Source organism: Narcine bancroftii, chromosome 13 (assembly GCF_036971445.1).
Source record: "Narcine bancroftii isolate sNarBan1 chromosome 13, sNarBan1.hap1, whole genome shotgun sequence".
NCBI classification, from domain to species: domain Eukaryota; kingdom Metazoa; phylum Chordata; class Chondrichthyes; order Torpediniformes; family Narcinidae; genus Narcine; species Narcine bancroftii.
In genome coordinates, this window is record NC_091481.1 from 30,971,118 (window position 1) to 30,996,962 (window position 25,845).

The 25,845-nt window shown below is 40.1% G+C and overlaps 2 protein-coding genes across 9 annotated transcripts in view; one reads left to right on the forward strand and one right to left on the reverse strand.

Annotated features, from left to right (window-relative positions):
* Positions 1-25,845, reverse strand: part of plekha5 (pleckstrin homology domain containing, family A member 5) — a 429,638-nt gene that overhangs the window by 292,984 nt on the left and 110,809 nt on the right. The window lies entirely within an intron of this gene.
* Positions 1-25,845, forward strand: part of LOC138749053 (1-phosphatidylinositol 4,5-bisphosphate phosphodiesterase zeta-1-like) — a 54,503-nt gene that overhangs the window by 16,494 nt on the left and 12,164 nt on the right. For 2 of the 3 annotated variants that reach the window (XM_069910107.1, XM_069910108.1), the window contains exons 4-8: positions 943-1,087; positions 4,278-4,430; positions 19,032-19,202; positions 21,946-22,102; positions 25,035-25,151. In XM_069910107.1, coding sequence (XP_069766208.1) covers positions 943-1,087; positions 4,278-4,430; positions 19,032-19,202; positions 21,946-22,102; positions 25,035-25,151 — 743 coding nt within the window. The remainder of the gene's footprint in view (positions 1-942; positions 1,088-4,277; positions 4,431-19,031; positions 19,203-21,945; positions 22,103-25,034; positions 25,152-25,845) is intronic. The other variant, XM_069910110.1, reaches the window with a different exon arrangement.

The window sequence follows — 25,845 nt, forward strand, 5'->3', positions numbered from 1 at the left end:
CTGCTTCTCTTTCTCTGACTAGAAGGGGCGGCAAACAATTTCTGCTGATGTTGAATCTTCTCCTGCCTTACGGCAGACTAAAGATAATTTTGTGTGCAATGTTTTATGACAGTAAAAGAATTTTGAATCCTCACTTTTTAAAAAGAATAAACACATACTGCACACACTCAGGACAGATCCTTGCTTGCATGTTTAACATCATCTTTAAATTTCAAGGGGAATTTGTCTCCACTTGATTTCTCTCCTACTGGATGCCAAGGAGATGCATAAAGGTCTTAAAACACAGAAGTAAGTCCTTCAGGTCACTGAGTCTGCACCGACCCTCATGCACCCATTTACAATCATCTTTTTTTCTTTTATTCTCCCCATATTTTATTTTTATGATAGTGGAATGATTTAATAACAAAAAAGGTTTGCAATTCCCTTTTATTCTCTTCTTCAATGTTTACATAATTCACAGTTGAGCAAAACAGTTATCTATTAGCTGCAATAGCTCAGAGGTTAGAGCACTGGTCTTGTAAACCAGGGGTCGTGAGCTAATTCCTCACCAGGGCCTCATTTCTGTGAGGGGCACTGGGCAAAGTGGAGACTCTCTGTCTGTCTTACTGTCAACAAAGTTAAATTTTTTCATGTATGTTACGTTCTAAATGTAGTAAATGTACATGACAATAATGGAACCTGTACCTTTATATTATCAGAATCAAAAGAAAAAAAAAGTTCCAAACAAAAAAATGAAAAAAAACCTTAGAAATCAAAACCCCTTCCACTAAGCAAGGTTAAAAAAATACACAGTACACTTTTAACTTAGAAATATTCATAATGTATTAATATGTATTAGATTCATTTTTAATTAATGTATGCTGGATGAAATTGGATCTAAAGATACAAAACAGTTCATTCAGTTGAAGTAATTGAAACATCATTTTCCCCTTGCTTTCTAAGTGCTTTGAAAAAAGGTTGTCGTTGTTTGGAATTGGATTGCAGAGATGGACCTGAAAATGAGCCCAGAGTTTATCATGGCTTTGCCTTGATTTCCATGATTTTGGTCAAGGATGTTATCGAAGTTATTAATATGTATGCATTTGAGGTGAGCCATATTTAATTTTACAACCTACATGTCTGGTCCATTGTTTCAACATTGGTACAGCTTTTTGCTCATATTGGCATTAAATCTGGGTATGGTGTGTGGAAACAGTGTCCAAGATAGAACACAGAACATAGGACAGCAAGGCTTTTCAGCCCTTGAGGTTGTGCTGACCCATATATTCCTTCCTAAAAAAAGTACTAAAATTTTACTAAATAGGGGCAACATTTATGGAATTTTAGAGGAGAGAAATAAACAAATGTGTCTTTATGTTTATAAATGAAAGAAAATGCAGGAAACTAAACAGAACAGACAGCATCTGTGGAAGAGAGATACCTTCCACTGGTGCTATCTTGACCTGCAGAGTGTTTCCAGTACTGGGGGCCAGTGCCAGACTGTTTAGAAAAAATGAAAGACTTGAAACTACTAAATTTACTTTAAATTGCAAAAAAGAATTAGGCAAAATTACTGACTGAGAAGATTTCCACAAACTTTTCAGCTCTATTATATTTAATATAATATAAAAATATATTAGCGTAAAAAGTATCTTGCATTAACAGTTAACAAGATAAAAACAAGAGTGTATGAAGCGCAGGAGACAACACTAATCAACAAAGCTAATAATGTAACAATTAATTTAAAACATAATAATGTATCTTTTATCAACAAGCATTGAAACTACTCACAGGCCGGACAACTCAAAGTGATCACATTTATTTGCTGTCGAAACCAAGTTTCCTGAAATTTAATAAAGAGATATGTTGTTTTGAGAGTGTGTGTGTGTGCTGCGCAGGCTCAATGCAGATATCCATTTATAAACCAATTACACAACACAACAAATATATAAGCATGAAGAAACTGATGGGGGAAGATAGACTCTATTGAGCTACTGCTCGATAGCAAGGCAGTCACGATCACTTATTCCTATGCACTGCATGTGCGCGACAAGTGTGATGGTCGTGAGAAGAGTGGGAAAAGGTACTGTATATTTTTATACATGTGTGTGGCCATCACAACAAGTTACTTACAATAAATCAAACACAAGTTGGTTTCAGTTACCTTCATTTATTTATCTATATTTTATCTGTATTAATATTATATGAATCTTCTTTAAAATATTAATATTTTGTGCCAAAGGATCACCCCTTGACTCTCTTTACAATATCAACATTCTTTACCAAGGGGAGTAGGCCACCTCAAAACTGTAAACCCACGCCAACTGACCCACCCTCTGTTCTGGTCTACCGACCTTCAAAGCCCGCCACCCAGTGCGCCACTTGACGTCGGCTGAAGTGCTGCGGCTGCTACCGATCGCACCAGAACTAATCAGCTTTGCAGAGCTGAGCTAAATAGTCCCCCATTTGTGGGCCCACCGTGCATGTGCCAGCAGGTCACGGTACTCAAATACATCGCGCGTGCTCTAGCCGGCACTCGTGCATGCACAAGAGAATAAGGATGGCTGCACTCAGCCAGTCAACAGACCTCGAGATGCTGACTAATAAAGTAAGTATACTTTTTCACATTTTACAGAGGACATCTGGCCATCCTGACTGTGCCCCTTTTAAGTCGTAACCTCGTGGTACTGCTGGCCCTGCCAGTATTTCTGTTTTGGCTCCATCGTCTGCATTTTTTTCCATTTACAGCTGAGTATATTTTTCTTCTTATTTCATGATCTTGCGACAGTACACCATTAGGCAGGCAAACCGGCCCCGCTTGTCATGCACGCGGCGGGGCAGCCGGCCAAAATGGCACCGTCGGGGGTTTCCTCCCGACCTCAGCACTGGGTGACGTCGTGGCCCCCCAGCACAGTTCTCAGCCAGGTCCAAGCTGGGAGTCTAAGACCAGCCAGGCCGCCTGCAATAAATCAGTTTTGCTAACTGAACTCAACCCGTCTGGTTGTGCGATCCTTCATTTAGCAGTTTTGCCGCCGCGACAATCTGCTGATTTCCATGGCAACGTATTTATAGAATTATGCAACACTGAAAAAGGCCTACCTGCCCAACTAATTCAAATCGGCCAAGATCCCTTCCTGAACTATTTTGAACCTTACTATTCCATGCTGTTTAGGATCTGTACCACTTCATAATTTTTTTGCTCCAAAGAGCACCTGCTACCCTTATAATTTCATCCTCTTTTAGCTGAAATACATAAATATACTTAATTTTTTGAGATAGGTTTTTGATAAGATTATTTACATTTCTGGAAGCATAGCAGTATCGTATCTCCAAGAATTGCCTTGAGCTCTGGGGATGGTTTTGGTTCCAAACCCAGATGCATGAAGGCAAACCTTGTTCTGTAATTACAATAGAATACATAATTACCTCCATTGATGATCACTTCAATGTTCAAAAGCGATCCCACTGAAAATCAGTGCATTTATCATGGAGTATTTTGATCTTCTATTGTTGATTATGAAATTCAAAATATTTAGCTGTGCGTATTTGACAAAGTAAGTTTACCAATGAGTTTTTTTGGTTAAAATTCTTTGCTTCAATCCTAAATTTAGTTTGAACCAACCTTGTGATGCAATCATCTAAATAATCTTGGTAGAGGAATAATTTTTTTTTACAAAATCTACAAATGGAAAAGGACAAACTAAAATAAAAAATAAAATACGTCATGACCCATCATAAATGTAGAGCCAATTAAAAAATCCTACATTTGGAAATATTGGAATTGCCTCACGAATTCAGAATTTAATTCACCCTGCAGGATATTATCATTTGGGTTTAGTGAACCTTCTTGTTAATCTGAAATCTCTTTGAAATCAATTTCTACATTAACATGATACTTTTCAAAATATTACATTTAATTTCTCAGTCATATCCTGTTCCTTTCCTACGCTAATTATTTGGTTATTTCTAAGGGTTTACTGTTTTCTCCCTTTGTGGTTCAAGGAACATCTGAATTATTCATTTCTTTTTTAATAAAATCAAGACACCTTCTGTGAATATACTCTTCAAAAGAATATTTTAAAACTGTTTGAGTCACTTATGACAATGGAATGTTGGATTGCAAATGTAGTAACAATGTCTGACACCCAGTTATTACTAAAGGAAATAAAGCATTGTTCTGAAGTATTGATAGTAGAACACACCATTTTTTTTATTGATGCATCTGATTTGATTTCTGTGCTGATGAACATAAATTAATGTTGCAACAAATTTTTTAATGTTATTTTTTTAAAAAACAGACATCGGAGTATCCTTTGATACTTTCTCTGGAGATTAACTGTAAACCCATTCAACAGCATGTAATAGCTAACCATTTAGTCAATATATTGGAAGACAAATTAATTACAATGAATGATATGGATGATAACCTAACTCAATTATCTTCTCCGGAGGTAAGAGTTATCAATATTTGTTGCGGATATTCATGGCACAGTTATAACTTAGTCATAAGAGATGAATAAGATTGCGTTCATGTTTGGACCAGTCAGGCTCGGTTATAATCTGCTTATTTTACCTTCTGGCTACAAGGGGGAACAAACCTTTTCCACTATATTTTTGATGAACAAGCAATATTTTGAAGGGAACAATCAGTGATTATGTCAGAAATAAACTGCAAACTAAGATTTAGCCTGATGGGGAACTTAAAGAGCACTACATTTATTTCACGCGTAGTAGACTCAAAATTGGGTTCACTTTTGAATTGGTTCACCCATAATAAACATGAAAATACATTTATAATTATTTTTAAAGGGTAAAAAAAAAAGAGCAAGATCAAGTGTTAAAATCAAGCAAAGCAGCGGATCTGAGAACTGAGTTCAAAAAACAGGATATGATTTAGTACTGATTTTTTTTAAATTTACACAAACCACAAAGGTCTCTGGAGCTGCTGTGGTGAGATGTTATGCGATATAAATGTGCAATCATGATGGTGCAATTGTCTAGATGCGGAAGTGAAGAACAAATTCCCTACAAGTTTCAAGTTCCCAGCAGAAGAAGAAAGAAATTACTATTGCAAATCATTTGCATCTTTAAACCCACACGATCAAACTATTTATTAAATAAATAATTCACTCTGCAGGAGGTACAATGGAATGGCACATGTTATAGGACAAGAGGGCACAACTTCAGGGCTGAAAGGTGGCCATTTAAAACAGAGATGTGGAGGAATTTCTTTAGCCAGAGAGTGGTGGATCTCTGGAATTTTCTCACACGAGTAGCTGCGGAGGGAAAGTCATTTAAGGCAGAGGTTGATAGGGATCTGAATAGGGCATTAGGGGCTATGGACAGAAGGAAGGGGAGTGGGGCTGAGTGGGTGAATAGATTTGCTCATGATGGAATGGCAGAGTGGACTCAATGGGCCTAATGGCCTACTGCTGCTTCTACATCTCGTGGAGCATAATGTAAACTTTTATACAGACATCGTCACATACATGGCAAGATAGATTCCCATCAGGAAGCTGCAGATATTCTTTTATTTAAATTTTAAATTTGATTTGCCTGTTATGTTAATGTTAATAGTTTTGTTTTAAAGATAAATGTTACCATTTTCATCATTGATCTTGCTGGAGTTTTCTGTGAACTTTTTGGTCAATGCAAAATGGTGCCAGAGCGTGGTGACTTTTTGCAAACCACTGATATTCTGTATAAGTAACAATAAACAATTCAGTTCATGGAGAAAACAGAGCGATGGGTGACAACAAATCACGTCAACCTTCATTTGGAGGATTCGCTGTGAAGCCCTGTCAAGGACTTACATTGGAAATCAGATTTCAACAGCAGAAAATTGTCATGCCTCTGTAATATTTAAAGGAGCGCTCAACCACATTCTCCTTTGGTACACTTGAGACCGGGAGGCAAAGCACTGCTTACAAGTTGTTATTTTGGATTTGGGATGAACACAGTAATGTTGGCAAGAAACCACCAATCTAGCAGTGTCATCAGAATCAAGGGTACCAGGTCACTCTGAGGGGCAAAGGGAATTGTGATGGATCTCCTGATAGTTGAGCATGGACCTTGCTCCTGCCTCCAGAGACTTTGGTTTTACAAGAGCATGGTGTTGGAAATTGTCACCTTCTGCAGGTAGGCCCCAGCTGTGTCTCTGGACTGCTTAGCATGTAATGATGAAATTATTACCATCCTGAACCCCTTACACTCTCCAGTTATAACTTTTGCAGCTCTATTAAAGACATCTCTGATGGTTTCCACTGAAGGAAAGCTACTTAATCTCCTTGTGTAAAGGTAAATGTTCCATTATTGTCACGTAATACTTGAGACTGGAAGAGTGCCAGAGAAGAATAGTCAAAAGGTTCAAGACGTTCTGGACTACATTCAAGGGTGGTTTGCCCTCTTTGTGGTGTTCCATGGTCTATTAGTCTTTCAATATTCACTTGCTCTGTGACAGCAAGTTGAATGCCTCTCGGTCAAATTCTCTGTTGCTCTAATGCACCAGGATTTATTCCACAGCGTCCATGGAGGGGAATGGAATTTCAACATTGAAACTCTGCTTCAGGACTGAATGGAACACAGAGTAAGTCTAATGGAATTCCGATTAAAGAGACAAGAAAATCTTCTTCAAAGTTGAAGGGATTTCGCGGTGAGGCAGTCGGTCCTCCTTCCACTCACCCTCAACACTTGAAACACTAGAATCCAATGAACTGACTGACCCCATAGTTTTTTTGGGCTGTAGGTGGAAACTGAAGCACCCAGTGGCAGGGAGAATGTGCAAACTCCACACAGACAGCACCAGAGGTCAGGATTGAACCCAGGTCACTGGAGTTGTAGGCATCTGTCTTTCTGCTGTGATTCAAATACATGGTTGCTCTGGTCTCAGGTAGTGGAGTAAAATGTGACACCCTGATGGTCGGGGAGACAAACAGGTGAAGGGGAATCTGAAGCATGAGGACCAATTTTTAATGACAGTAGAACGTCCTTTCTGAACTCTTTATTGAAGGCATTAAAAGTCAAAAATTAAACGGAGAAGGGAAAAAACATAACCAGGAGTTGAAGGACGTGGAAAGCTGAAACCATAGGGTGGTGGAGAACAGTCAGCGAGACCCTCACAATGGAACAGTTATAAAGAAAGCAAGCCTCTGAAGCTGATATTGGATTAGTTCTGAGCAGATTTCAGGAATCCTCAGAGGCAATTTCAGGACCCAAAGATTGACGAGAATATGGAAGTCATTACCACAGATGGATGTGGATGTGTTTATCAAGAAAAGTTTAGTTTATTATAACATGCAAGAAGAATTTTGACAGGTGCATGGATGGGAGAGGTATGGAGGGCTATGGAGTGGGTGCAGGTCAGTGGGAGTACACAAAAAAAAGCTTTGGGACAGTCTAGGAGGGCCAAAAAGGTCTGCTTCAGTACTGTAATGTTCTATAGTTCTATTGTCATCTGATAGTACAAGTAGAACCCAGCGAAGCAGCGTTCTCTGGTCCCCGATGCAAAACATACAGACACACAACCAGACTCTACACGGATACTGACAAAAAATACATATGCAGGACAGTTATTCAGATATACAAATAAATAAAAAAATATTGTGTCATGAATATGAATTAGAATCAGAATTTATTCTGATGAACAAGTCATGAAATTCAGTGTTTTGCAGTAGCATCATAGCGAAAACATAAATATTACGACTGTCTTACAACATTACAAATAAAAAGGTAAAAAAAAATAGTGCACGAAAAGTAAGGCAGTGTCTTTGGTTCATTGATCATTCAGGAATCTGATGGCAGCAGGGGAAGGAGCTGTCCTTGTGCCACTGAGTACTCATCTTTAGGCTCCTGTACCTATTTCCCGCTGGTAGCAGAGTGAAGAGGGCATGGCCTGGGTGTTGGGCTCTTGGAGGATGGAGTTTGCTTTTTCCTTTTAAAGATACCACCTCATGTAGATGTCCTTGATGGAGTGAAGTCTGGTGCCTGTGATGTCGCAGGCCATGTCAAAAACCATCCTGAGTTTATTCTTGTCCTGGGTGTTGGTGCCTCCATACCAGGCAGTGATGCAGCTAAAATGTTCTCCATGGTACACCTGTAGAAGTTTGTGAGAATCTTCAGTGACATACCAAATCTCCTTCGACACCTCACAAAGTCTAGCCGCTGGCAGGCCTTCTTTGTGACTGCATCAATGTGAAGGCTCCAGGACAGATCCTCAGAGATGTTGACACCCAAGAAATTTGAAGTCCTTGACCCTCTCAAATACAGTACTGACCCCTCGATAGGGACTGGGTCATGTTTCTCTACCTTCCTCCTGAAGTCCAGAATCATCACCTTGGATTTGCTAAGGTTGAGCGCAAGGTTGTTGTCATTACACCATTCAATAAGCTGATTTATTTCCCTCCTTTACGTTTCCTCATTGTCGTTTGTTATTCTGCCAACAACTGAAGTGCCATCGGCAAACTTGTAGATAGTATTGGAACTGTACCTGGCCACACAGTCATGGGTGTATAGTGAGAAGAGCAGTGGGCTAAGCACACATCTTTGGGGTGTGCCTGTATTGATAATCAGTGAGGAGGAGATATTGTTTCCAATTTGTACAGACTGTGGTCTTCCCATGAGAAAGTCAAGAATCCAGTTGCAGAGGGGGGTACAGAGGTCTTGACCAGCACTGAGGGAATAATGATATTGAAAGCTGTGGCGAAACCACTAATGTATATATTTACATGCCATACGTAAATGTCATGAACTTTCCTGGTTGACCTTGGCCAGCTCGTGACTCCTCCCCCTTTCCCCAAAGGTTGAAATGCCACAAACCTGACCCCAGTGTGAGCGACCAACACAGGGATGTTGTCCATCTCTTCTAAATAAAAGCCTTCAGTCTCGGAAACTTCAGTCTTTGTGTAATTGATCGTGCAGCAAAGGCCGAGCTGTAGTTGATGAACTGCAGCCATATGTATGAATTGTTGTATTTGAGGTGATCCAGAGCTGAGTGGAGAGCCAGTGATATTGCATCTGCGGTGGAGCGATTGTGACGATAGGCGAATTGCAGCGGGTCCAAACCGTTGCTTATGTATGTGTTAATTCTGGCCATGAGAATTTCATCACAGTAGAAGTTAGTGCTACTGGCCAGTAGTCATTGAGGTTGTTCACACAACTCTTCTTGGATACTGGGATGACTGATGCCCTTTTGAAGCAGGTGGGAGCCTCTGACTGCTTCAATGAGAGGATGAAAATGTCCACGAACACTCGGGAGTAGAAATACAGTCAGGCGATTAGACTTGCTAAAGTGCAGTCGTGGTATGGCTCGGTATGCATGGTAGTGTAGCAGTGGTCGAGTGTGTTTGCTCCCCTGGTCTCGCACGTGACGGGTTGGTAAGAGTCTCGAATAGTCAGTGAGTGCGAGCAGTTCCTTTGATCGTTTAGCATTCTCTCTGCCCATGGGAAGAAGCTGTTCCTCAGCCTGGTGGTGCTGGCTCTGATACTCCTGTACCTTTTCCCTGACAAGTGCAGCTGAAAGATGCTATGGCCAGTGTGGAAGGGATCCTCAATGACTTTGCATACTATCTTCAGATAATGACACCGGTGGATCTATCGATGAGAAGGAGGGAGACTCCGGTTATCCTCTGCCACTTTTATGGTCCTGTGGATTGACCCCTATCCATTTCTCATTATTGTGGATAGATATTCGAGGGAGGGTGGGCAAAATGGGGAGGAAGCAGAATGCTCATGGATTTATGTGAGGAAGTAGGGGCAGACCATTTGGCCTATCCTGCCTGGATTGCTGGGCAATACAATTTTGGTTTGCCATTTCCACACCAAATCATATGCTTGATACCTTAAGCATAGATCTCTATCTATGGATAATGAACAGATGGAGAGAATCTCACAGAGAAACAGAGATAATTATCCGTGATGATACACCTGCGCTGGTTAGACTGAACCAAAATTCAGAACTGAATCTTATGAAAAGATTAAAGGAGAGGTGGTAAAACCATCGATTTGGCATAATGCACAGGAGATCTATAAGAATATTAAAGAGTAAAGATAAACAAAACAGGAAAAACTGTAGGTCCTAGTAAATTAATGAAGGCCATCAAAAATCAGGAAATAAATACAAGTAGTTGAACTAAAGGAGTCCAAGAAAATGGTATACCATGAGAGTAAATGCAATTAAAAAACAAGTTAAATTCTCACATGGGAATATATTTCATGGGAGGAATTCAGAGCAGCAACAGAAATTCAGAATGACTGATTTATGGCTACAAAAATTCAGACTGATTGAAATGTATAAATATATAACATTACAGAATGTGAAATATTTAGAGAGGATGGAAAGAGAAAAGCAGATTACCTGTACTTGTGAGCGGCAACACAATAGCGTTAGAAAATAGAGATGCCACCACAAATTAAAAATAGAATCAAGATGAACAAAGAAAAGAGAAATTTAAGGAACCACCTTTCCAATTGTGTAGTCTATGGACTGATGAAGGGAGGAAGGGTGGAGGGGAATAAGTAAAAGTTATGTATTAATAATTATAGAGAATTTCAAATACAGTGAAAATAATTGGACCGAAGAAGTAGATGAAGGGGATCAGAAACATTTATAAATCTTGACAGCTTTGACAGCCAACTGACATTGTGCCCCAATTATAGGGAGCCCTGGTGTACAGGTCTGGTCTCCCTACCTAAAACAGGATAAACCTGATGGAGAGTAAATGCAATAAAACGTCACCAGATTAAAATTATGTTTTAGGAGGAAAGAATAAGCAGACTGAACCTGTACCATCTGGAGTTTAGAAGAACGTAACATGATCTCAATGAAATGTACAAAATTCCTTTGAAGATTGACAAAGAAGACAAGATTCCCCTGTGAATTATGTACATTGTTATGTTAGAATTTAACTTACATTTTCATTGATACTTTTACTGTACCCTTAACTGTTTTAGACTCCTTTAGTAGAATGATTTATTCTATAAACTTCCCTATTTGAAAGATCTGATATTCTTTTGTTCTGCTTATCTTTGCATTTTTAATTTTTTTTATATCACCCACTCATTTGACAAGATAAATGACTTGTGTCACAGCCTCCCCTTTTAATCTTTGCATGAGAACCAGTTCTTCAATGCATTCTGTCCCACTGGTGCCAATGTCATGGAAAGGGAACCCTTTGTCAGCCAGTCCTTTGACTCTATGTTAATGCTCCTGCCCTGCCTGACTTCATGCCATTTTGCACAAAGCCGAGGCAGTGATCCAGAGTTCATTAACTTGAGATCCTGCTTTATTAAAATTTATCTTCCCTTTTTCCCATCCATTTTATTTCATCCGATGTGGACCAGATTTTCTCATCCACTTTTCAAATTCCTCACCATGACTCCAGCACCAGACAGATAACTCAATATTTCATGGTCTTGACCAAGGCTGCATCGGACATTATCCTTTCTCCCCATTATAAAATGTCTTATCACTCATGGTTGTTTTAATTTGTGGTGTGACAATGGACAGGAAACACGAGAGAGTTTGCCCATTCTCTTAAGCACCCACAATCACACTCCCAAGAGTCTCTTTTACCCTATTACAGACCCTATAAATATAGGCATTGAATGACCTTCTCTTTAAATATCTCCAGTGATCCAGCCTTCACAATACTTGACAATAGAGAACTCCAAAGAGAGAAAATTACTCTGCATTTCAATTTTAAATAGCTAGTCCCTTATATTGGAACAATGTTTTCCTGGTTAAGTAAAAACACAATGCTGGAGAAACTCAGTAGGTCAAACTGATAAAGATACAGAACCAACATAGCCCAAAGTATTGGTTATGTACCTTTGATTTTTTTTCCTCTCTCTGTTCAAGTCTCTCTCAATATCTATCCTGCCATGCCCCCTAAGGATCTCATACCTTTCAATAAAGTCATCACTCATTCATATAAACTCCAAGGAAATCTGATCCAACATTTTTAACCTGGTTTATTGTTACATGTGCAGGGATACAGCAAAAAGCATCATTTTGTGCACTGCCCAGGCTACGCTCTAGTGCTATTTTAGGTTGTAAATCCACAGAAAACAACATGGTAAAAATAAAGTAGCAAGGCTCCAGCATCCACTGCTTTTGTGCTTCTCTGAAGTAACAAAGTTTTTCTGGAAAATAATCAGACGGCCTTCAAGCATTTCACACAGCTGTTCTTCTTTACCCTATCAGGAGCCAGTCAGTCAACATTGGGTGAATACAAAGAAAAACCCTGGACCATCGGACAAAAGCCCCTTTCGCACTGCCAACCGTCCTAGGAAGCAGGAAAACATACCAGGCATGCTGCACTCAGAAGCCTTTCCCACTGCACTTGGTTAATCAGCCACCCAGCATTTAAAGGGAGGTCCCGCTTCCCAGCAATGACAAATGTGAGGGCAGGTTGTGCTTTCACACGACCAGAAGGCAATTAGTGAGTTAATTCAGCCGGGCTCTGACACTTGCCCCCACCAATTTAACTCTCCCTCCCAGGTTGGGATGTTTCACACTGCATGATTTCTGGGAATGGACCTGCTAGATTACCCAGTTAACCCACATGGAATCGGCAGTGTGAAAGGGGCTATAGTGAGAACAGCCTCTGAGGCCTCTCATTCTTGGAATTAGTCCAATTAATCTCTTTTGGACTGTATCCAGTTGTAGTATCGTTAGGCTGAATTAAAATTGGATGGACCAATTACTTACTATTTACTTACCAGATTGATTCACTCCCAGAGCACCTCCCCAGTTCCTATTTTCACATCACTAGATGTACAGGGGCTCCTAAAGCTGATAAAAAAATATTCTCAGAATTTATTTTGCCTGGCCCACTCTCTGCACCTGCTCTTCCTCACTGTAGCTTATATGCTTAGCCCCACCCCCTTGCATTAGGATATGTATGGAAGGTAAAAGCAAGCCCTTTGCCAAGTTCAGTTCTGGACTTTCTCCCTGTCACATGAGATTCTCTAAACATTCATGTTAAAGTGCAAAATTATCTCCAGCTATCATTTAAAGATCAGAATATCTCAATATTCAGGCATGGCTGGGGTAATTAGATAATCAAATGAAGAAATTTTAAAAATTGCAGATGATGGAAATCTGAAATAAAAACAGAAAATATTTAGGATGAGCAACATATATGCAGAAAGAAACAGAAGGATTATGTCAGGCCAATGACCTTTCAGCAGATAAGGACTCAGATGAATGGTCATTCACCTGAATTGTGGAACTCTGCTTCCCTCTCTACAGACGCTGCCTGACTTGCCTTCATTTTCCAGTTTTTATTAAGGAAATCAAGCTTGGAAACTAAGATATCCTGTATTAACTTTATCACAGCTCATTACATGGAAAATTCTGGAATTTTTGGCAATTGTCCCAGAAGGAAAATTTTGGAATCTATTTTAAACTTGCTCCCTTGATTCACCTTGAAATGCTAGTCTTCTTCAGAGTTCAGTGCTATCTTTATTTAACATTAAATCATGGAGCAAAGAAACAGGGACTTCAGCCCAACTTGTCTACACGTTGAATTACCCAAGCTAGTTTAATCTGCTGACATTCAACCTATATTCCTCTAAACCTTTTAAATCCATGGACCTGTCTAAATGTCTTCTAAACATTACAATTTTGACCACGTCCACTTCATCCTCTGTCTGGCAGCTCGTTCCATATACCCATGACCCTCTGTGTAGAGGAGTCCATGAGACCCCTTCTAAATCATTCCCTTCTCACCTTGAATCCATGTCCTTTAGTTTTAGATTTCCCATTTTCACTCTTTTCCTGAATCAAATGTATCTGAACATTTGAGCTTGTTTGGTGGAGATCTGAAATAATTACAGAAGATGCAGGAAAAAAAAATCAGTTAATGTTTCCGGTCATCTGGGCAACCTGTGCAGTTTAAATCACAGCAGACACAGAGACCCATTTATAACTGTTTAGACAAGAGAGCACCAGGATAGGGGTTTAAAAGAAGTTAGCATAGTGGTTAGTGCAATGCTGTTACAATGCCAGTGGGTTCGAATCCTGCACTGTCTGTAAGGAGTTTGTACATTTTCCCTGAGGGTTGTAGGTCAATTGGGTGTAATTGTGCTGCAAAGGCTTGTGGGCCATAAGGGCCTGTAAGCATGCTGTTTGGCTAAATTTAAAATTTATAAAAGTGTAAAATCTAAAAAAAAATTTAATTAAAAATTAAATTTAACGTTCAGGAAGTTTTTTGAACATTTAACAAGATTGGCCAATAGTGCTTAAGAAGTTAATTATCCACCAGCTTGTGAGTGGCATACAGGACAAAGCTTGACTGATCAAACCCATGGAAAAATCTGGCTCCAAAACAAACAATCATTCTTATCAACTAAGCCAATACATATGCAGAGGTATTGATGCTTTCTTTTCTGAGTTGAAAAGCCGCAATGTTGAGGTAACAAAGCTTGATAGTAAAAAAAAGGATGATTGAAAACAAGGCATGGCACTGATATTCTAAATGGCCATACGAGTCTATTAATGGACCACATGGTCAATTCTTCCCACTTGGGCTGCTCAAGGCTCAAGAATTAGCCTAACAGAAATGTAAAGATAAAATCGCATAGAAGAACGTAAACTTGAGAAGAAGCCAAAAGTCTTGCAGGAAGGAGATAAAGTAAAGGCGAGAACATTGGTACCATAACTTCACTGAAAATATTGTCATACTGGCAACTATTTCCAGGTCACTGAACATCCATCGACAGGTACTGTTGTGCCCAATTCCCTTTTGTGTAGCTAATGTTTGTCAAGAGGCTTTCATGGAGAGATTGCCTTCTGAATGCTTCCTTCACTGCTGGCAGAAATTGGAGATTTTGGAATAAACCTTTTGTTGTTAAACACACTGAATACGAGAACATAATGTGCTAGGTTTGGGGATGAAGCAGCAATGGAAGGATCTGCGCAGTAACATTAATGTCTTGTGCACAGCATTTTCCAACCTCAGCACACTTTGATCAGCATTGTGGAGATCTAATCAATAGAGACCCCTTCAGTGATCTCAGTGTTTTTGGAGCTGTATGCTGCAATTATTGGTCTCTTGACTTGGACTAACCATGGCATCGTTGTCAATTGGAGTAATGGTTGCATGGTTTTGGGAGATTGGGTGGAAAGGGTGAGCAAATTTAAGTTCTTGGGAGTCACTATTTCGGAAGATCTTTCCTGGTCCCAACACACCAATGGTATCGTGAAGAAAGCACATGAGCACCTCTACTTCCTCAGGAGTTTGTGGAGGTTTGGTATGACATCCGAAACCCTGGCAAATTTCGGCAGAGGCGTGGTGGAAAGTGTGCTGATTGGCTGCATCATGGTCTGGTATGGGGACATCAGTACCCCTGAGCGTAAACCCCTCTAAAAGGTAGTGGACACAGCCCAGGACATCACAAGCAAAACCCTTCCCACTATTGGGTACATCTACAGGGAATGCTGCTGTTGGAGGGCAGCAGCTTTCATCAAAGAGTCACAGCACCCGACGCACATTCTGTTCTCACTGCTGCCATCAGAGAAGAGGTATAGGTGACACAAAATGTGCACCACCAGGTTGAGGAACAGCTGCTACCCCTCCACCATCAGAACCCTCAATGACAAACTCAATCAGGGACTCATTTAAAGACTCTTACATGTTGATTATTTTTGTTTTTTTAATTTTTTTAAAATTTCCTTTTGTTCTCTCTGTATTGCACAATTTACATTTGTTACCTGTTTACTGTTTTTTTTTAATCTGTTTACATGTTTATGATGTATGCAGTTAATTTTTTGCATTATCATTTAGTGGTAATTCTGCCATGCCCGCAGGAAAAAGGAATCTCAGGGTTGTATATGATGTCATGCATGTCTGTCAATACATCTGAAATCTATTGCATTTTTTCACCACCTTCTCAAGAGCAATTAATGCTGGGTTTGCCAACAACATGCACCCTAAAAAATATCAAATAAAACCAGCCCAAAGGTAATATAATAAACTGGGATGAATGAAATGAAAAAAAAATCATGATCTGAATACAGGTGATGAGGCAAGGATAGTTTGCAGTTATCAGATTTCTGAATGAGGGTCTCACTAGTAAAATAATGTTGTCTTTGCAGTGTTCTAACTGATCCCTTTCTGTAATTCTGTAACTTTGCACTCTATATTGTGTTTTTAATTGGTGTACCAAATGCAGGCTGACTTGCTTGACGGCTTGCAAATGAACTTTCTCATTGTACATTGGCACACATGACAATACACTTGAACTTGATCTTGCACGGTGAATATTTGAATTTCTCTTTGAGCAGACATTCTCCTTCTGTCAAAAGAGCTAGAAAAGCCATGGAAGTTTGGGGAAAATGAGAATCTATACTTTTCACTTACAATCACTTACTGACCCATATAAAGTCATTGGTTGATCAATAAGAAACAAGTTTTTGGGTGGAGAGAATCATGTGGAGATCAAGAGTTGGATAATCCAAGGATTTGTACCAGATTTTGGGTAAATTGTCCATGACTATGTCCATCCCTCCATCTGCCACTGCTTTGGCTTCCTTTAATGCCACAGAGAAAAGTAAACATTTAGCTTCAGAATGCCACCTATTAGAGCCCTTTGAAGAATATGATGGAACACTTATGGCTAGCCTTGTTGTTAGTGCAACACTGAAACAGGTTCGAATCTGGCACCGTCTGTAAAGAGTTTGTACGTTCACCCCATTTCTGTGTAGGCTGTTCTGGTTTACGCCCACCTACTGTAAACGTATGTGGTGTGTTGGTTAATTGGGTGAAACGGACTCAAGGGCAAGAAGGGCCTGTTACCATACTGTATGTCTAAACTAAAATTAAAACCACAAGGTATTTCAGTGTCAGGAAGAAAAAGGCTTTGCTCTAGATCAAGAATGAGCTCTTTATTCTGAGGTGATTAATAGCTAAGATAAGTCACAGTGAAGGCTAGGTTAAGTCAGAAGTCTGAACATGGATACAGTTATAGGGGAATAGGAGCAATGGTACTCTGAAGGAGAAGGAAACAGAAACTTATCTAATTAAATATTAACTTAAATATTATCTATTCATTAGTCATTTAGACAAGTGACTTGGGAATTTATTGAAGATAAAACACAGGAGGAGCTGGTGGAAAAATAATTATATGGATTTGTAGTTGTATATCTTTATTATAAATCAATACAAAATTCCAACACCACAACAATTTTAAAAAAAACATTGATCACAAATTTATTTTCGCTATAATATTGTTTCTGTGAAAACCAAACTTTCCTGTTTGGATTCTGGACATATAATGCAATCACGATTAAGCAAATAGTTTAAATGAGTTATTGCCCATAGTTTATTCAGTGTAATTTAATTCGTTGTTACTTCTGTAAAAGTAGTATTATATTCACAGGTGGATTTCTGAGGAGATAAAATTTTATTTGAGCAACAGCGACAGGGGTCCAAAAAATCAAAACATAATCTAATTTGTGAAGGTTTGAGTTCCGAGATGCAGTGTGATCTGACCATACTCATGCTTGATATGCAGAAGGCTTGTGTTCAGGTACAACAAGCAATTGAGAAAATGAAAAGAAAGTTATTACTTATTGGTCGGAAATTGACTACCAAAATAGAGAAAATATGCTGCAGTCTTTGGAGCCACAGCAAGAATAGTGAGTGAACTATTGGTGATCTTAACTGAGGTCATGAAACATAGGAGCAGAAATAGGCTCATTGAATCTGCCTCGCCATTTGATCATGAGCAGATCTATTTTCCCACTCAGCCCCACAGCCCAGCCTTCTCCCCATAACCTTTGGGCCATGAGCCTGTGCCACCCAAATAAAACCTAATTGTCCAACAACCCCTGGTGTATTTCGAACAATGGAAGGAAACCAGAGCCCCCTGGGAAAACCCACGCAAACACAGGGAGGATGTACAAACTCCTTACAGAGAGTGCTGGCTTTGAACTCTGGTCCCTAACACTGGTGCTGTACAATGCTGTGCTACCTGCTACCCTAACCTTTCCTCCAGTTCCCCATCCCCTTCCCTTCCATCTCCACTCTCCCTCTATCACTTCTCAGCTTTTTTTTCACTTCTACTTTCCCTCTTATATTCGCCAATGACCTCTTACCTGTTAGCCTGTACTCCTCATCCTGTCCCCTCATCCCTCCTTTCCTTTCTTCCCCCACCTTTTTATTCAGGGCCCTGTCTGCATTTTGCTCATACATTGTTGAAGGGCACAGGCCCAAAGCAATTGGCTATCCTTTACTTCCGATGAATGCTGTCGTGTTTCTCCAGCTCTTTTGTGTATTGCACTACAATCACAGCGTCTGCAGACTCTCTTGTTTAACAAACATGTTCAAACATTTGTTTCTTTTATGAAGAAACCCATGCCAAAGCCATCAGTCTCTTTGCAGTTGTGAATTCCATTTGCTCACCATTCCATATCTCATGGATGCTTCCCTGTTGTTTGACACCGAATGAGCTCTCCAATTTTCTTGCACCATCATTGCACTCATGCCTTCGACTGCTATGGTCCAAACATCTGGAATTCCCTTCCATAATCTCTCCGCATTTCTTTCTTCCCCCTCTCCAGGCCCTGATCACCTCACCATCTACATTTCCCAATACCAAATCCCACTCACCTGACCCCATCCCCCTGCCCACCACTCCCTTCCTTTCCTCACCCAAAGGCCCAATCACACGATGTGACTCCTCGACATTGAGATCATGTGATCCATCTGACTCTCAAAAATTATCCAGCTCTCAATCACAGATCCTGAATTTAATGAGCCCCTGAATACTGATATTGATTATACACCAATAACTATTAGCATCGTGAACAGAATCCTTGCACACAGCTTAATCTGGAGAAAGAACAACAGTGATACTAACAAATACTGCACTGTTGTCTTCCAATCTGTACAAATATTATTATGTCCCAAGTTAATCCAGCATCAAATGTCCTGTTGCAATAATAGAAGTAATATCTTCACTCAAAGTACACAGGAAGAAGATTGTTCTGACTGGTTTGTTTGATTGTCTTGTCTCCTTATTCAATTTGCATGTTTTCTCCCCTTTTGCAGGAGCTAAAAGGCAAGATATTGATTAAATGTAAGAATGCTCAAATGTTCAGCAGCAAGGTGTTTGGAATGTGGCATCTCGCAGATGGGGAGGTCAGAAAATTCAATCCTGAGGCAGAGTCTGAAATCATGAATGTGGAACCAGCTGAGATTCGACCACTCAGGATGAAGGAGGTCAGGCCTGTGTTGATTGTAATAAGTTTTTGCCTGTACCGTGGATATTCTGAGACGCGGGTGCATTATCAAAGGAGAGGTTCCAGATTGGGGATTAGTGAATCGTTGGGGTATGGCCTCCATCAGTGATTGATGTCGGCAACTGGTAGGGATAGTGGAAGAAGGATGAAAGTTGAGGCAAGAAAGACAGCGAGAAAGAGGGAGAAGAAGAAGGGACGGGTGTGAAGGAGGGGTGGAGAAAAAGGGAAGTGCAAATGGAGAATAAGGTGGAGTAAGTGTGGGGAAAGGACTGAGGGGAAGGGGAGTGAAACAGTAAAAGTGTACAGGAAGCAGGAAGGCAGCGAGGGAGGGGTGAGCGAATGAGTGATGAGAGGGGGGAGTGAAAGAAGAAAAGGTGGATGTGAGCAATGTGGAATGGGAAGTGGGAGCTCAGAAAGGGGAGGGGAGTGGGAGGAGAAAAGGAGTGATGCAAAGTGAGAAAGAGGAGAGGGAGGATTGAAAAAAGGGGCAGGGAATGGAGAAAGTTACTCATGCGGGGTGTGGGTGAGGAGATCTATGTACAATCAGAGTGCAACTGGATGGATGGCAGTGTGAGGTAGCATCGTACATCTGTGCATGAGTGTGTTTGGTTCACATGACAGAGCCTTGTTTCTTATTATCTTTGATCTTGCCATTGGGCCAAAACCTCATTTTAGCACACAAATGCTACCTCATTTTAAGGAATATTAAGCAACTCGTCTTCTATTATCCTTAATCCTAAAGGAATTAAATAAATATAGCACAGTGCGGGTCCTTCAAGGATGTCCTACAATTATCCACCTAGGTTTTATCTGCAGTGTTCATGATCAACGAAGTGAAGACCTTGATTGATGTGGACTTCCCTTACATGCCATTGGCAGCAACAGGAGAATTTAAACTAGTTAGGATGAAGTCCTGATCTGATGGGAGGGAAAAATATTTTGAAACAGAAAAAGTGAAGGGTGAAGTCCAAAGTCATTAAATTGTAGAAGGACAGGCAAACACAACAAAGAGAAAATGTAATGTGGAGTCTAGGGAAGGCAGGGTTGTATTGTCACATGACACCCTGACCACTCAGTGCCTCTGCAGGAGTTTTCCTTCCTTTCTTTTTGTTTGCAAGATGGTGCAGAAGAGTGGTCACTCTTTGATCGCCTTTGAATGGTGCTCGAAAGAATGCCTGTCAATGAGTAAACCCATGTCTAAATCATAACTGCGTGAAGAATTTGAGATTAATATAGGGGTGCTGATTAGAAGAAGGATGGCATGCTTCCTTGTTTGAGGGGAAAATAAAAGATAAGCTTGACGAACTATTCCAGACGTTGGTAGTGAGTGTCTGCAAAGTGCATGAAGGGAGGAGGTTAAGTGCTGAAAGATTAGTAGTGTGAGGCTCTCATGACATTAAAGGCAAAGGTATGGACGTTCCATTTGATGGCACTCTGTATGGCGCTGGGACAGTCTCCCCACGTGTGCTTGGGTTTTCCCCCACATCTTAAAATCGTGCTGATTGATAGGTTACTTGGCCATGGTAAATTGCCTCTCTTGTGCAGGAGAGGAGGAGGATTGATGGGAATGTAGGGGGGAATAAAATGAAAGGAGTGGACAATTAGGATAAGTGGCACCTGATGGTCAGTGCCAACCTGATTGGTCATTGGGTAGGTTTCCATGCTCTATCACTATGAATCTATGACTCTACGATGTGAATGTTTTAAAATATCATGGATGTAACAACAATTGGAGAAAACCAGAATGATCTCCAACCTTACACCACCTTCCTTCTACAACTATACCTGATGTTCTTTGGATTATTTCTCTCTCATCAGTTGGGCCATACTGTTGACATGCCTGACACCAGATCTCCAAAGCACACACTCCATTTTAAGTTTGTCACAGGAAGAGATTTCCAGGCAGACAGAGAAAAGCATTCATGGACTTACTCAAAAGCCTTCTTGAGGAAATGCCATGTTTTTAACTCACTCATAGGAATCTACAACCCATGACTGTTCAAAGTGGAGGAATATTTGGGATGGTATAAAGAACCATTCCTTTGGAATGCTCAGGAAAACTCCATAAGGAGTGCTGCAACTCACAAGCTCCACCTGGCTGATCCGTCTCCATCCTCCTCACCTATTCGTGGAAGCATCTGTGGCTTATTATCCACCACAGATTCCCATTTCATCAGAGTGGAAACAAATCATTGTTGATTCTGTGGGATTGCCTAAAAACATACTTCAGGCATTCTTTTGTTTCAATCTCTTACGAATATGGTTGACCAGTGAGTGCTTGGGCCACACTATTTGAAATGAATGGAATTACATTTGCAAGCTTCCAATTCTGATCAGGATTGTCATGAACAAGTCATGAAATTCAGTGTTTTGCGGCAGCGTCAAAGTGCAGACAGACATATTAAAAACATCTTATGACATTAAAAAAAGTGGTAATAATAAATATGCACGGAAAATAAGGCCGTGTCTTTAGTTCATTGATTATTCAGGAATCTGATGGCAGCGGGGAAGAAGCCGTCCTTGTGCTGTTGATATATTATTTGTAATAGCCCTCACAATGGTTGCATAAGGGAAATTAACAAAAAACACAACAGGGAAAATGCTGAACAGTGAAATTGCATTTACCCTGTTTGGAGAGAATTACATATGAATGCGTTTCTCATGAGTGGTTCAGGTTCAATCCATGGTAGAGATTTTAACGTCTTCTGGCATGTCTTTTGCAGAAAAGAAAGGTTGGACTTGCAATGGAATTCTCAAATGTCCTGGTATATGCAAAGCCAGTCGAATTTAAAGACTTCAAACATTCATGGAACAGCCAGCTGTTTTTGGAAAGTAATTCATTTTCAGAACACAGTGCTATGAAATTAGTAAAGCAATCAGGTAAATGAAAATGAAGATAATTTTTTTTTCATTTCTCGAAGTTTAGACTGAGCAATTAAAAATAGAGCATGAACATTTTCAATTTTTCCTCCATCTTGTCATACAGTGCCAGCTGCTATTGATTCTGCTTTTTTAAAAATATGTTGGAATGGTGGTGAATTCAAACTTCAGAGCCATTACAGTAACAACTGTGTTAATGTGATGCACTGTCGTGACAGCAGACACAAGATTCAGAGGACTGAACAACAGGCTTTATTCTACTTAAAGTCTCTGCTGTAGTTAGCTGCAACTCTGTGTGACTGACCTCAAGGGGCCGGATGTGCCTTATATCCCGGCGGATGATTGGCAGCCGACCGGGTGGGGCTTGGTCCATTCAGGTCGGCTGATTGATAGCCGACCAGGTGTGGCCCTGTCCTCCGATGATCTTCCTGCAGGTACACAGGTCGCCCCCTGCAGTAGGCTAGTGGTGTATCACCACAGTTACCCATCGTTGGAAGCTATCCTAACTATGGCAGGCTACTTCTCTGAAGTTGGACACGTTTAAAAATATGCAGATTGGGAACTTGGAGGATTATGTATTTTCAGCAGCCATTTTGTTCTTGCTTGACAGGGCTGGGGTGGCACAGTGGCCATGTAGTAGGTGGAGCAGCTGCCTCACATTCTGGCGACCCAGGTTGGATTTTGCTGTCAATGTGGAAAGTGCACGTTTTCCCTGTGTCTTCACAACTTTGAAGTTCAAGTTTATTGTCATCTGGCTATACACGTACTACCTGCTGAAACCAATGTCTGTCCAGACCACAGTGCGCGCATGCGCAGAACACACATACACACACACACACACACACATACACACACACACACACACACACACACACATACACACACACACACACACACACACACACACACACTCAAAATACACAGCACATAATAATCACATATATACATAAAGATATAATTTAAATAAATATATATAGACATACTATGTTGGGATCCTTTACTCAGTTAAAGGATACAGTTCATGAATCTCACAGCCTATGGGAAGAAGCGAGGGTATTTCCCACCCTGGCAGACCTGATTTTGATGCTTCTGAAGGTGACGGGTCAAAGATAATGTGTGGTAGGAGGAAGAGGTCTTCTATAATTCTTAGATCTCTGTTTCAGCAATACTCCAAGTAAATGGAATACTCTGATTTATGTACAACTTCCAAAGACTTGATGTTTGGTTGATTAATTGCCTGCTGTAAATTAACCCCAGGTATCTCATGGGAAAATCAGGAGAATCAAGATAGAGAATAGGTTGCACGGAAACAACTGGGGGTTTAATAGGATTGCTTTGCCAATCACCAGAGACTTGAAGAGTTAAATGGCCTCCTTCTGTATCATTAGGAAATATATGAAACACTGGTTCATTTCCAAACCTGTTGACTTCCCCGTTGTCAATAGATTCTTAAAGATGGTATGACTGGGGAAATCAGATTGAACTTTGTTCGTCACCTTTCAACTGTCCATAGAACAGCTACACCTGAGGTCCACTTAGAGTTTCCTTGTTTGTCCAGTCCAGAATGAAGCATAGAACCATAGAACATTACAGCACAGAAACAGGCACTTTGGCCATTCTAGTCTGTGCCCAACTATTATTCTGACCAATCCCACTGACCTACATCCAGTCCATAGCCCTCCATACCTTTCCCACCCATGTACCTGTCCAAGTTCTTCATAAATGTTAAAATTGAGCACACGTTTACCACTTCAGCTGGCAGCTCATTCCACACTCCCACCACTCTCTGTGTAAAGAAGTTTCCCCTAAAATTCCCTTGAAACTTTTCCCCTTTCACACTTAACCCATATCTTCCAGCTTGTATCTCACCTACCTTCAGTGAAAAAAGCCTACCTCCATTTACTCTGTTGATACCCCTCATAATTTTAAATTCCTCTATCAAATCTCCCCTCATTCTTCTATAGTCCAGAGAATAAAGTCCTAACTTGTTTAACCTTTCCCTGTAACTCATTTCCTGAAGTCCAGGCAACAGCCCTAGTAAATCATCTCTGCACTCTTTTTACCTTATTGATACCTTTCCTGTAGTGAGCCAACCAAAACTGCACACAATACTCCAAATTTGGCCTCACCAATGTCTTATACAATTTTACCACAACATCCCAACTCCTTTACTCAATACTTTGATTTATGAAGGCCAATATGCCAAAAGTTCTCTTTATAGCCTTATCATCCTGTAATGCCACTTTCAAGGAATAATGTATCTGTAGTCCCAGATCCTCCTATCCTATCGCACTCCTCATTGCCCAACCATTTACCGTGTATATCCTTTCTTGATTTGTCCTTCCAATATGCAACAACTCACACTTGTCTGCATTAAATTCCATCTGCCATTTTTCAGTTCATTGTTCCAGCTGGTCTAGCTTTGAAAAACCTCTTCACTGTCCACAACACTTCCCATCTTAGTGTCATCTGAAAATTTGTTGATACAATTCACCACATTATCATCTAGATCATTGATAGAGATGTCAAACAACGATGGTCCTTGGCCACCGATCCCTAAGACATGCCTCCAGTCTGACGAGCAATCATCCACTACCACACTCTGGCTTCTACTGTATACCCAATGTCCAATCCAGTTTACTACCTCACCATGAATATCAAGCATTCAAACCTTCTTGATTAATCTCCCATGTGGGACTTTATTAAAGGATGTTCTAAAGTCCATGTCGACAACCTCCACAGCCTTTCCTTCATCATCTTTCCTGGTAACCTCCTCAATAAACTCTGTAAGATTGGTTAAACATGACATAACATGCTCAAGGCCAGATTAAATCAAAGGATACATTTAAACAGAAGTAATGCATCTTTTTGCTTGTATTTAAATGTGCATTATATATTTCTTTGAAATAATGTTAAGTATCTTTTTACTCAGCTTGTGAATTTGTGGCCCACAATTCAAAATTCCTTTCAAGGATTTACTCTGTAGGCATCAGAAGGAATCATTCAAATTACAAACCTCACAACTTCTGGAATGTTGGCTGTCACATGGGTAAGTTTTCTTTCCCACGCTCCCTTCCCATAATTTGCACATGAACAATTGACATGGCCCCTAAATATCAAAGTCTTCCTATGATGTAAGGAACTTTTCTTCTTTGAACTTTCATTGGGTTCTGGCAAATCATCGGCTTTTGTCTTACCTGCTCAGAAATAGGGATGAGAATAAACCAGTAGTTTTAAAATTGCTCCCCTAAATTCACATTCCACCTTAAGCAATCCCTATGCCATAAGTGTTCTAATTGGTAAGATATTGCTTAAGGTGGTATGTGAGTAGAAAGGGAAGGTTGAGAACCACTGCTCTAGACCCAATTGTTACTGAAATATTTTGGTGGAGACAATTTTTCAAATGTTTTCTTTCCGCTCACATACCACCTTAAGCAATCCCTTACTAATCACAGAGCACCTATGGCACAGGGATTATTTAAAGTGGTATGTGAGTTTAAGAGGGCAGTTTGAAAACCACTGGAATAAACCAATGTATTTTTAGCTGCATTTTTGTAATAATGTTGAGATGCAGTTCACATTTAAACCCTTCAGTCTCTTTAGTCTTTCAATGAGATCAAATGATTTGACTTCAGAAAATTATCTTTATCTCATTTCCTCATTAACTTTGGTTTCATAATAAAATTTTCAATCTCAGACTTAATATGAACAATAGATAAAAATGTTTACAAAGAAAAAAAAGG